Source organism: Adiantum capillus-veneris, chromosome 16 (genome assembly GCF_014529385.1).
Source record: "Adiantum capillus-veneris isolate H3 chromosome 16, ASM1452938v2, whole genome shotgun sequence".
Classification (NCBI taxonomy): Eukaryota; Viridiplantae; Streptophyta; class Polypodiopsida; order Polypodiales; family Pteridaceae; genus Adiantum; species Adiantum capillus-veneris.
Window position 1 is genome coordinate 30,906,444 of NC_140946.1, and position 12,788 is coordinate 30,919,231.

General features: G+C 44.0%; 1 protein-coding gene across 1 annotated transcript in view; it reads left to right on the forward strand.

Moving 5' to 3' along the window:
- The window catches only part of LOC147438803 (DDT domain-containing protein DDR4-like), a 34,000-nt gene extending 21,951 nt beyond the window's left edge, over positions 1–12,049 (forward strand). Inside the window, exons 6-12 of the mRNA XM_086484771.1 lie at positions 8,947–9,053; positions 9,152–9,311; positions 9,403–9,495; positions 10,139–10,262; positions 10,359–10,401; positions 10,503–10,730; positions 10,821–12,049. Of these exons, the coding sequence (XP_086340897.1) occupies positions 8,947–9,053; positions 9,152–9,311; positions 9,403–9,495; positions 10,139–10,262; positions 10,359–10,401; positions 10,503–10,730; positions 10,821–11,724 (1,659 nt within the window). The 3' untranslated portion in view covers positions 11,725–12,049. The remainder of the gene's footprint in view (positions 1–8,946; positions 9,054–9,151; positions 9,312–9,402; positions 9,496–10,138; positions 10,263–10,358; positions 10,402–10,502; positions 10,731–10,820) is intronic.
- Positions 12,050–12,788: the final 739 nt, after the last annotated feature.

Genomic DNA, 12,788 nt, shown 5'->3' on the forward strand with positions numbered 1-12,788 from the left:
GGTTCCTTTTACTTAATGAAGGGAGAGCCTTCTGTTCCTTTAGTGAGAGTGCAATGGACACAAACAAAGTGGATAAACACTATGAATGAAGGTGCATGAGACTCAGAGATAGAGAGAGAAGAGAATACGACACCAGAATGTTGTCAAACCCTCCTCCGAAGGCCCCACTCTCTATGGCGAGAGCGGTCTACTTATGATTGCACAAATCTCTACAATGCTTGGACTTGCCGACGATGTCGACGACAACGAGATGGGCTGAAATCTGAAAATGCTAAAAGCTGAAATCTGCAAATCTTTATCTGCTGAATTTTGACTCTATGTTGGTGATGATGTCAATGACGACGGTACGATGACGACGCGCTGAAAACGCAGATGCTGAAATCTGCGTTTTCCGGGCTGAAATTGCAAACTACGTTGGATTTGACCGTGCGGCGAGGATCTGTTGTGGGAGGGTGAAATCTGCGAGGTTCGGGACTTCTTTTGCGGGTACTGACTGCTGAAAACTGAAAACGCTGATGCTTTGTTGATTCTGTCGCAAAGATCTGCAAAAACGCTGAAGTGCCTTGCAGATGCAAAAATGCTAGGGATGGTTTTTGTCTTCTGCTGCTGCCGGTGGTCTTGTAATGCAAAACGCTAGGCTGATCTGCTGGGGTTCTGTCGCCAGGCTAATGCAGAAACAAAAACACTGGTTGATTTGAGTTCTTGTCCAAAAACGCTAGCCAATGTGCTGTGGAGCAAAAAAAGTGCTAGCGCTAGGTTTGCTTATATACAAACTCAACAAAATTGCCCTACCTACTTTCCAACAAAAGTCACTTAATAAATAAGTGAAAAATGTCAAAAATAGGGAAAATAGGTTTAATGCACTTGAAAATTCCCCTAATGGATTCGGATGATTTTTGACGGGAATGCTGATGGTTACGCTGTGTGCAACCGGAGGATATGCATCTAATCTAAGTGACCGGTCATGCACGGTCTGCGAACAGACTCACAAAAGTGCCAGTTCACTTCCTATCTTAGACTGACTTGACGGAACTGAACCTTGGTCATGCTGTATCTTGTCCACGGACATATAGGGTTGGATGTGTCACGTGACAGAGGAGGTAGTGCTCATGATGTTGCGCCTCTTACAAATGTTCAAAGACCCTTGCAAAATCTTTATCCGTAGCATACTGTTCCTTCATGTCATCTAACTCATGATGATAAGGAATTGACACAATTGAAATTTCCTTGATAACGCATCAACCACAAAAATCTTCTTGCCTTCCATATGCATAATCTGAAAGTGGAACATAGAAAGAATGTTTGCCCATCGCATATGCTTTTCGGATAACTTTGATTGTGTCAAGAAGTATTGCATGGTTTGATGGTTTGTTTGGACAATAAAATCAGTACCTAAGAGGTGGTGCTTCCAGAGCTAGAAAGTGCACTGTGCTCAAGGTTCCTTTTACTTACGGAAGGGAGAGCCTTCCGTTCCTTGAGTGAGAGAGTGCAAGTGATCACAAACAAAGTGAATAAACACTGTGAATGAAGGTGCTGAGACTGAGAGATAGAGAGAGAAGAATACGACACTAGAATGTTGTCAAAACCCTCCTCCGAAGGCCCCATACTCTATGGCAAGAGTGGTCTACTATTGATTGCACAAATCTCTACAATGCAATGGACTTGCCAACAATGTCGACGACGATGAGGAGGACGACGAGACGGGCTGAAATCTGAAAATGCCAAGGGCTGAAATCTGCAAATCTTGTATTTGCCGAATTCTGACTCTATGTCGGTGACGATGTTGATGGCGACGACGTGACGACGACGCGCTGAAAACACAGATGTTGAAATCTGCATTTTCCGGGCTGAAATTGTAAACGCTCATTGATCTGACCGTGCGGCGAGGATTTGCTGCGGGAAGGTGAGATCTGCGAGGTTTGGGACTTCTATTGTGGGATCTGATTGCTGAAAACTGAAAACGCTGGTGCTAATGATGGTCTTGTCGCGAGGCTGATCTGCGAACGAAAAACGCTAGGGCTGAATCTGTGGTGTTCTGCTAACGCTAGGGTTGATCTGCTGTTCTATTGTCGCTAGGGTGCTGCAAGTTGCAAAATGCTAGGAGATCTTGCAAAGCTGAAAATGCTGGCTTGTTCCTTGGCTGAAAACGCTATGTCTCCTGCCCGGGGGGGTCTTGTTGAGAAGGTGCATTGTTGGATGTCAGGTCCCTGTTGCCTCTTCTGCCAGAAAGTGTTAGCGCTAGGTTTCTTTATATATTGGCTTAGTCAAATTGCCCTACCTAGTTTCCCAACAAAAGTCACTTAAAAATAATAAGTGAAAATTTGCTAAAATAGGGAAAATAGGTCTATGCAATGTAAAAATGCTTCTAATGGGTTCTGATGGTAATCTGATGATCATGCTGTGCGCAACCAAAGGATATGCATCTACTCTAATTGTTTGGACATGCACGGTGTGCGAACAGACTCACAAAAGTGCCAGAACACTTTCTAATCTAACTGAATTGAACCCATGTCATGAAGTAGCTTGTCCACGTACACATAGGGTTAGATGTGCACGTGACATCCCCTCCTTTTCAAAGTGAGGTACTGGTACCGAACTGTATGGCGTCGAGGGAGATCGCCAACAACGTCTGGAATCTTGGACAGGACTCTTCGCCGGTCCACTCTGATGCATGGTCATGCGATACTGGAACTTCATAAAGGTCTGCAACGCTTGCTTCTTTGGGCCGTGCCGAAAGCGACACAAAGTCATCTGTGGCTCCTTAATGCTTCAACTTCGTCTATAGTCATGTGTCTACCTTCTTCAAGAATCTCCGAGGATGAAAATTCCTGAAACCACTTCCAACGCAAAAACATGAACATACCCATTCCATGTAAAGTGACTGGAAAAATTCTAGTCTTCTTTAAAGACTGTACATGCAATGTAGATGAACATATAGACGGAGTGCCAAACCGTTCATCAAACACACGCAAACAATGGGGTCGGATCTTGACTTTTTGATCTAAATCAATCAACTGTGGCAATTCACAATGGAAATGCCTATGCTTGATGCTTAATCCTTCTTGTGCTCTTTCTGATAGTGTGTCATGCCAAGGAAGAGACATTGAATGTGGATTCCTTGGGTGCAAACATTTCATCTTTTCATGAGTAATCCGCATACATCCGTGCTCATTCATGAGCAAATCGTGTTCATCGTACAATATGTGATGCCTATGAAAAGGGATCACATAAGGATGGTGACTAAAATACAGAAAAGCATCACGAATGAAACACTTGAACGTGTTGACTAATGCGTGCCGACTAATCATTCGAACATATAATACTTCCTGTGGGGGTTCTTGGGACCTCGACTCAAGAGCCAAGATCGGTTCTTGGTGATTGATCGAATCTGCAATGAGGTTAGCTTCACTAGACAAAGTATCAACTAAACCATCATCCTTGTGAACAATCACATCATTATCATGCAAATCATCATGCTCGTGAATAATCACATCTTGCTCATGCAAATCATCATGCTTGTGAGTAATCACATCTTGATTATGCAAATCATCATGCTTATCATTATCATGCAATTCTTGTGTGTCGTGGCACGTGCTTTGGAGAAGACAAGCCTGAGAGAGTCTCCTTCTCCTGAATCTCTTTAATCTGCGCTTGCACATTAGAAAATAGTAGGACCAATGGGGCTTTCCTTTCGTTGTGTTCATGCTCTGTTTCAGCTCTTCTTTCTTTGTGCTTGCGATCCATTTTTGCTTTTCTTTCTGCTCGCGTTCTAACTTCTTGTCCATCATCATCTTGTCGAAAGCCTCCATAGGAGTTAGTGCAATCGTTGGCGTAGATGGGGAAGGGGGAGGGTCCGAAAAACCTCTTGGTGGGGAAAATTCTTCTTCACCACCCTCACGCTCATCACCTTCATGCAAAGTATCCACTTCGCTTCGGGTGATGACCATACACTAAAGTCGTGGGTTCTTAAGTTCACGAGAAACTTGGGTTCTTGTGGGTCTTGGGTTCTTGGGGATCTTGAGGTTCTTGGGGGTCTTGGGTTCTTGGGTTCTTGAGTCCTTGAGGTTCTACTTTAGCTTGCAATTTGTGTTAGAGAAGGATCTTCTCTTCACCCGAGCTCTTCTCTTTCCCGCGGGCGCACCCCTTGGCAGCCTGAGGCCTCGCGCTCACACCAAGGTTGCTTTTTCCCACCTCACGTCGATTGGCCGGCCGCTAAGTACACGGTCTGCTCTCAATGAGTGAAAAGAGAAACAAGGGGAGGCTGGACAAGCCCTTCTTTCTTGGGATTCCTGTCACCTTCAAAAACACGATTAGGAATCGACACGCCCAAGTGGACTTGGGTTATGTGCGACCGCAACAAGCAAAAAATTTTTCTGTGGTTCTTTCCTTGAGTGATATAGAACACTGCCAAAGCTCTGATACCAATGTAAGGTGCAGCAGATGTGAATGTTGAACTTTGCTCAAGATGAGTGCTCCGAACTGTGCTCATGGTTCCTTTTACTTACGGAAGGGAGAGCCTTCCGTTCCTTTAGTGAGAGAGTGCAAGTGATCACAAACAAAGTGGATAAACACTGTCAATGAAGGTCCTGAGACTGAGAGATAGAGAGAGAAGAATACGACACCAGAATGTTGTCAAAACCCTCCTCCGAAGGCCCCACTCTCTATGGCGAGAACGGTCTACTATTGATTGCACAAATCTTTACAATGCAATGGACTTGCCGACGATGTCGACAACGACGAGACTGGCTGAAATCTGAAAACGCTAAGGGCTGAAATGTGCAAATCTTGTATTTGTTGAATTCTGACTCTATGTCGGTGACGATGTCGATGGCGATGATGCGACAACGACACGTTGAAAATGCAGATGCCGAAATCTGCGTTTTCCGGGCTGAAACTGTAATCGCTCGTTGAGCTAACCGTGCGGCAAGGATCTGGTGCGGGAAGGTGAGATCTGCGAGGTTTGGGACTTTTACTACGGGATCTGACTGTTGAAAATTGAAAACGCTGGTGCTAATGATGGTCTTGTTGCGATGAATCTGCAAAATGCCGAGGCTAATTTGCAAACAAAAAACGCTAGGGCTGGATTTGTGTTGTTCTGCTAACACTAGGGCTGATCTGCTATTCTATTGTCGCCAGGCTGTTGTAAGTTGCAAAACTTGCAAAGCTGAAAACGCTGGCTTGTTCCTTGGCTGAAAACGCTATGTCTCTTGCCCGGGGGGGGGGGGGGGGGGGGGGGGGGGTCTTGCTGAGAAGGTGCACTGTTGGATGTCAGGTCCTTGTTGCCTCTTCTGCCAGAAAGTGCTAGCAATTTGAAGTGGAAGAGAGCGAGAAGATACTCGTTTCAGAATAGATACTTGCTCATAAAGAAAGGATAGTGAAATCCAAGAACAATCCGGCATTGGATGTTGAATCTGGTGCAAACGGGACTGCACGAGAGGGGAGTCACTCCGCTCCTTTGTCACAAATTAGTAGATTACCGAGATGGAATAAAGTCACTGATTTTCTTTTGGATTTTAGGGATACTGATGTGCTGACAGTATTGTGTTGTATGACTTCATGAATAAAGAAAATAGAAATGGGAATTCCCGAACTTGAATTTGATTGATGTGTACTCTCTCATGTGATTTTGTTTGAGTGCAGGATTGAAAGGCAAAATGACTGCAACATTTTGGTCTTGAGAGTCTATAAACATGATCGCAATAAGAATTAGTTAATCCGACATCAGTGAGGTCCGGTGTGGATCTAGATTTGATTCCTAAATATGTTGCCAGGAATCACGGTCTTGGATTTAGATGGAATTTTATGTGATTTGATTTGGATATGATCTGAATGTGCACTGACTGAGTCGTCTTTGTGCAAGTACTAGATTTGCGTCACCTAGTGCGTCGGTACTTAGGTTCAGTGTCTACTGAAGTGGTTTATGGATTATGTTTGTTTTTGCAGGCGATTATAATTCTTTCAAGAGGGGGGTATGTCACAAAATTATGATGTGGCATGCCGAACTGAGGAATTGCACTGACTTTGTTGACGTGGCACAATGTACGGAATTCCGCAATTTGCGTTGGTTGAAAAAGGATGCGAGCTTTTGGAACAGTTTGCTTGTGAGTTTGAAGATTTTCACGTGACCGCTTATCCATGGCCAAGGGCCTTTAAATTAGACCCAAGGGCCACTCTCTGGCTTAGTTGTGCTGAAGTGCCTATGAGCAGAGAGGACCTGCAGGCATTGTAACTTTGGGGCCAATCTCTTTGGGCATAGAACTATGTCGGGCCGTGTCAACTCAATTGAATTGTGATTTAAGTGTGAAGTATTTTTGAGTGATTCTCTCGTGTGTCGTGACAGATTCTCGACTTGGGATGCCCAAGTTTGTTACAATTTCCGCAAAACGCGCTGGATGTTTTTGGGACTGGGAGCTTTTGAATTGATTGCTTTTGGGGCTTTGCTTTTAGGCATTCCTTGTACTGTTTATAAGAGCCCTTGGGGCCTCACTCTGCAGAGCATCTGGACGCAGAGTCTGAGAGCAAAGGTCCCACGGGAGTTGTACCTCGCAATGATTAATGATAAAGAGTCTCCCATCTATATCCAGTCACATGTGGCATAAGCTGTCTGTCCCGGTGCGTGGTGTGTCTCTGAGTAAAAGATGACCTCTCCCCACGTAAAGCTGTCCTTAAATGCCTCTACATCAAAAATTCCATGCTGTCATCTTTAGTGTGGTCCCATAGGTCTCGCACCGTCATGTGGAGCGTCGCTCCAACATCACCACCCTTCCATCTGGGTAAAAAGCAATCTTACCTTTTTCCATTGCCGCTCTAATATCCGGCATTAGTTCTTGCATAAGAGCCTTTGAGCCCAATGATTTGTTTGTGGAGGAAAGAATCTTTCAAGGACTCTATCCTAGGGCCAAGTTATGTGTATGCCTTCAATTTCATTTGTGTGTGCCTATTGATGCTACCATTAGGCTATGCGTAAGGGTAGGTTAGGGTTGCATAGAACGGGTTTCAATTGGAGCAACACGAGCTCTTAAGTCTTGCCTCCTCCAAGAGGTTATTCATCCTTAAAAGATATTCTCATGTAGTCGAGTACTCCTAGTAATTTGGCTTATAAGCGGCCTGTATAAAGCAAGTTTTTGAAAGGTATAACATCGTTTTTGCATTACCATCACAAGATCAAGAGGCTTCAGACACTATCATTGTAACACATTTCATGAATGGTAAGAATATTTCAAATCAAGGATCATCATATTTGTGAATGTAAGGTGCAGCGGAAGTGAATGTTGAACTTTGCTCAAGATGAGTGCTCAAGGGTTCCTTTTACTTACGGAAGGGAGAGCCTTCTGTTCCTTTAGTGAGAGAGTGCAATGGACACAAACAAAGTGGATGAACACTGTGAATGAAGGTACATGAGACTGAGAGATAGAGAGAGAAGAATACGACACCAGAAAGTTGTCAAACCCTCCTCCGAAGGCCCCACTCTATGGCGAGAGCAATCTACTGATGATTGCACAAATCTCTACAATGCTTTGGACTTGCCGACGATGAGGACGATGACGAGACGGGCTGAAATCTGCAAATCTTTATCTGCTGAATTCTGACTCTATGTCGATGACGATGTTGACGGCGACGATGCGACGACGACGCGCTGAAAACGCAGATGCTGAAATCTGCGTTTTCCGGGCTGAATCTGCAAACTACGCTTGATCTGACCGTGCGGCGAGGATCTGCTGCGGGAAGGTGAGATCTGCGAGGTTTGGGACTTCTTCTGCGGTATCTGACTGCTGCAAACTGAAAACGTTGGCCTAGGGACTGATTTTGTCGCGAAGATCTACAAAAACGCTGAGGGTGTCAGGCTGATGCAAAAACGCTAGGCTGATCTGGTCTCGATGTGGAGAATTTGCTAACGTTGGGGCTTCTGTTGTGTCTTGATGTGGATCTGCTGTGCCTTGCTGTGGATCTGCTGATCTGCAATGCAAAAACGCCGAGGGGTTGAATTGCATGCAAAAACGCCAAGGCTGATCTCCTTGCAGAAAACGCTAGGTCAATTGCTTTGGGGGTCTTGTTGAGAAGGTGCCTGTTGAACTGAGTTCTTGCTGCCTCTTCTGCCAGAAAGTGCTAGCGCTAGGTTTCTATATATACTTGCTTGTGAAAAACAAAAGTCACTTAAAAATAATAAGTGAAAAATGGCTAAAATTGGGAAAATAGGTTTTCTGCACTGTAAAATGCTCTTGACGGAATCTGATGGTAATCTGATGATCGTGCTGTGTGCAACCAGAGGATATGCATGTACTCTAAGTGTCTGGACATGCACGGTCTGCGAACAGACTCACTAAAGTGCAAGATCACTTCCTATTCTAGACTGACTTGACTGAACTGAACCCTGGTCATGCTGTAGCTTGTCCATGGACGCATAGGGTTGGATGTGTCATGTGATAGTGAAGGCTTGGTAAAGCACGCATTTGCCACTCGTATTAAGGCAGGTAGAGATTGCCCTTGTAGCTAAATGCACAAACAATAGGACACACTCACTATGGATCTAGATCTTATTGGTGCAGTCTAGCAAAGAGGGCTTCCATACGTGGAAGATGTAGACCATGTGTCACCTAAAGCACAAAGATTTATGGGAACTCTCCAAAGACGGGAAATCGAATAGCCAAGTTAATAGCTCATAATCGAAAAAGCAAAACAATATAGCGCTAGGCTTAATCACATGGTTCATGAGATGTCTGGTGAGCGTTCAATCTCAAACAAGATGTCTGTCCGCTTGTTGAAGTGGTAGATTTGGTAACATGGTTTTCAAATCATTTAAAGGAGCAATTTTGCAACACACATCGTTTTACTTCTCTTGGCTGTTCCTCCACAAGTTGACCAATTATAATCAAAGGTGGTTTGTGTCTGATTAGTATATGTTGGTTTTCCTTAAACTGATGTGTATCATATTATTTTTGTTTGCAGCAAGATGATATACGGGGCTTTATTGATGACATGCTCAAGAAGGGGGCTCCTCTGTCTAATATCAGGAAAGAACGAACTGGCAGTGATACGCAAGGGACGACTTATTGGTAAGTGTCTTTTGGTGCACTCATGAGTCATATGGGTTAATATTTTCTTCAAACCAGGGTTAAAAGAGCCTTATTTTTGACCAGTCTTTGATTTGTAGGTATGAAAACGATCCAGTTGCTGGACAAAGGCTCTACAGAGAGCTCAGGAAGTCTGATAATAAAGAAAAGTCCAAGGTTCGTGGCCGATTAATGCCCCCTCCAAATCCTCCTCAATGGGAAACTTTAGCGACAGATTTGGACGAGTTCTTGAATGTTGCGGTGAGTAAATAATTGTTCACTTATGGCACTTGATGTTTTATATGAACGAGAGAAAAGGAGGAGCAGTTAACTTGTTTTCTTTATATTGCAGGATAAGCTCTGTTCAAGTCGGAACAGGATGGAGATTGCCATTGGCAAAAGGATCAATAATGATATTGTTCCTGATTTGGAAGAGCTGCAGAAGGTAATGCTATGGTCATGGAAACTTGTTGACACTTCAAGAATATTCCATTTTTGTTGCTCAGCTGTAGTACTTCCAGAAGATCGTGTTTAAAAGTGGGATTGTGGAGAATCAATATGACGTTGGCCCTACTAGCCTTCTCTTTTCCACCAGAGGCAATATAGCGCCTAGCTGTCCCAACGTCATCAAAAGAATTCTTTTGATCACATTTATGCCAAATAAACAGGCATCTATTAGGTGGCTCTCAACTTGTCAAACATGACAAATGCTCCGCCCTTTGATGTGTATTTTTTTCTGCATGGATAACGGCAAAAACCCAAGTGGTAAACTGTCTTGCTATACCATCTGTGTTGAACTCAATATTGTAGACCTTGATGATCTGCAAAGAAGAAAACTTCCTGGCCAGTGAAGAACGCCTAGAACATTTTAGACCTCTCTTATTTATAAGCTTGAGCCTTTAGAATCTTTGCAAAGCAGCTTGTCTGAGCATCTTTGTCTAGGATTATATTACCAAGTTGTTGACTAGTAGTTGACTTTAGGTTGATTCAGGAGAAAATTGGTGTCTATGTTGTTTTTGAGTCTGAGTCTCCACACTAGTGCGTTTGTTGATGATATTAAAGGCTGTTTATGTGTGCTCGTTTAACAGAAGAAGGAACGCGCTTTGAAGAAACAGCAAAGGCAGGCGCTTCTGCTCGACAGTTATTTGAACACAGAGAATATGACTTCTGGTCGTCCAAGGCGTGATCGCAAGCCTGTCACTTACACATTCGGTGAGGAAACTGTTTTTGTTAGGTTTGCGAGAGTCAAGTTATTGGTTGCTGGACTTTGTCTTTGTTCTCCCTTTAAAACAATTACTGTGCCTTCAGATGATTACGACAAGTCAATCAGCGAAGCTATCAAGATTACAAAGTATGTGTGTACTTGCTGGCCTCTATTGAAATATCGAATTGAATGCTCTTTCTACTGTAATTTGGCTAAACTGCCACTAATATGTTGGTTGGAACTCACAGGAGACGGAATAGCTCCCCGGAACTGCCAGCACTAGGGGAAAGGAAAATGTCAAATGGGGTCTCAAGACAACACACAGAAGAGGTTGATGCGAACTCTTTCGATGATGAAGAACAGCTTGAGACAGCTAGTGGCGTGAAGCACTTGGAGGGCACAAGCCCATCTAAGCAATATGAATCGGCAATTCTCTCCTCTGAGTCTGAATTATCTGGCGCCAGGCAATTTGGCAGGTTGGTATTGGTTCTTTAAGCAGCCGCTTATGTTTGTTCCGATTGGAATCGAGGAATCCAATTCCTTTTTATTGTTTTGGTGGAATTTAGGGGGCAGCGTCTTCGTAAGCCTCAAAGATATACTGAAAGTGATTTTGTTGACCCAACGTCTGACAATGAGCCTGGTATCTCTAGTGAAGAGGATATCGAGGGCGAGGCTGTATACGATGACGACTACTCCTCGAAAAGGAGGAGATCAGCAGGAAGCTCAGATGAAGATGATGAGTATAAGGGAGATGAGGATGAGGAGGATGAGGAGGATGCAGATGATGAAGATGACGATGACTATTTCGGGTCCAGTGAAGAAGAAGATGGTTGGAGAGGGCGGAACTTGAAGAACACGGCCACGGCAAGGGGCAAAACAAGGGCAAAATCTAAGGCGGCTGAAAGATCACAATCAGGGCTTCGGCGGAGTCAAAGAGCCACCAGAAGCCACATAGATTATAGCAAGTATGAAGAAAGCGATGATGGCGATGAGAATATGAAAGATGCCCACAGTCCGGATAGAGCAGACAGTGATGAGGGGGGAGCAATGTTGGCAAATGGCAGGGATTTAAATGAATTAGAGCCAAGACATGCACCCAGTGGGCAGCATTGGGACAACACTGATCCAGTAGGTGAAGCCTATGATAGAAAGGATATAGATCAAGGTAATGGTCCTCTTAGGACAGGGAAGGGAGTCTATGAAATGGAGGAGCTTCATGGAGGGGATGATTCGCATAGACCAACAAATGGTGTCGATTGCGAGCCCATGGTTGATGTCAAGCCTGATGTTAAGGTGCACAGATTTTTGGATTTGAATGTAGCAGCTCCCATGATAGGCGGACTAGATGATGGTTGCAGCAAGGTCTACAATCACTCCTTGCCTTTCATGGTTGAGAAATTTGAAAACAGTGGTGATGATGGTTCTACTAGTGGTAGTCCAAAAACATCGATGGAATGGCCGAGACGGTGAGGACAACGTGCCCCGTGGTTACTTCCTTTCATGTAAAATTAATGGGTATAGCTAACCTTACGTCCTTAGCTAAGAACGCTAGCTTTGGCTATGCCCTAAAACAAAATACTCAATTCGACGTCTGATTTACATTGAGGCTCCCAGGTGAGAGGAGTATGTAAATTGCTAGACCGGCGAATCCTTTGAAGAGTAACGAAAGCATGAGGATTTGATATACTTGCTTCCTATGCTTCTAGTTCCATCATACAGATGTCCATCCTGTGTCTCCATGGCATCCATGTACTATGTCTATATGTAAAATGCTGGTTTAGAAACCCTTTCAATATCTTGTGTGTGTGTGTGTGTGTGTGTGTGAGAGAGAGAGAGAGAGAGAGAGAGAGAGAGTCTACTAGTATGTTTCTGTCCATGCAGATGTTGATGTGACTTAGTTGATATGCAAGACTTCGATGGTTCTTTTGCATGCACACATTTTCTTGACGAGGGTTTAGATTGTAATGACGACTTCAGAACTCTCACCCTCCCTATACATCCAGGTGGTCTCTCTCTCTCTCTCTCTCTCTCTCTCTCTCTCTCTCTCTCTCTGTCTCTGTGCAACAACATACCTTGTTTAGAAAGGTGCCTATGAGACATAAATCATCGTCCTGATGCCATGGCTAGCCATGCCTTGGTCTTAAGTGGGCCTAGTGTTTCTTGGTGGTAAGGGCATATTGCTCACAACTGCAATTTCCTTTTAGGGTTAATGTGCCCACATAGGACACCGAAGCCTTGTGTTAGTCATTGCTTTTTGAAAAAAAAAGTGCCGATTTGAGTGCTTTGGTCAACGTATATTCCCCTGCAGTGATCAAAAGAAGTCGCTTTTTGTTCGGGATTGCAGGATAGGTCCTAGATGTCATCACCTAAGCTTGCATATAAAGGCTTGTGGTGTTATAAACACAAAATTCTCAGCATTGTAAGTTGCTAGTCAAGAGCATTAAGGCTACCGAAAAAGGAATGTGTTTGGCAAAGGTTTTGGATGATCACACATGGAGCTTTGTGTCTTGCTTGTTGTCCCTTGGAATTCACTA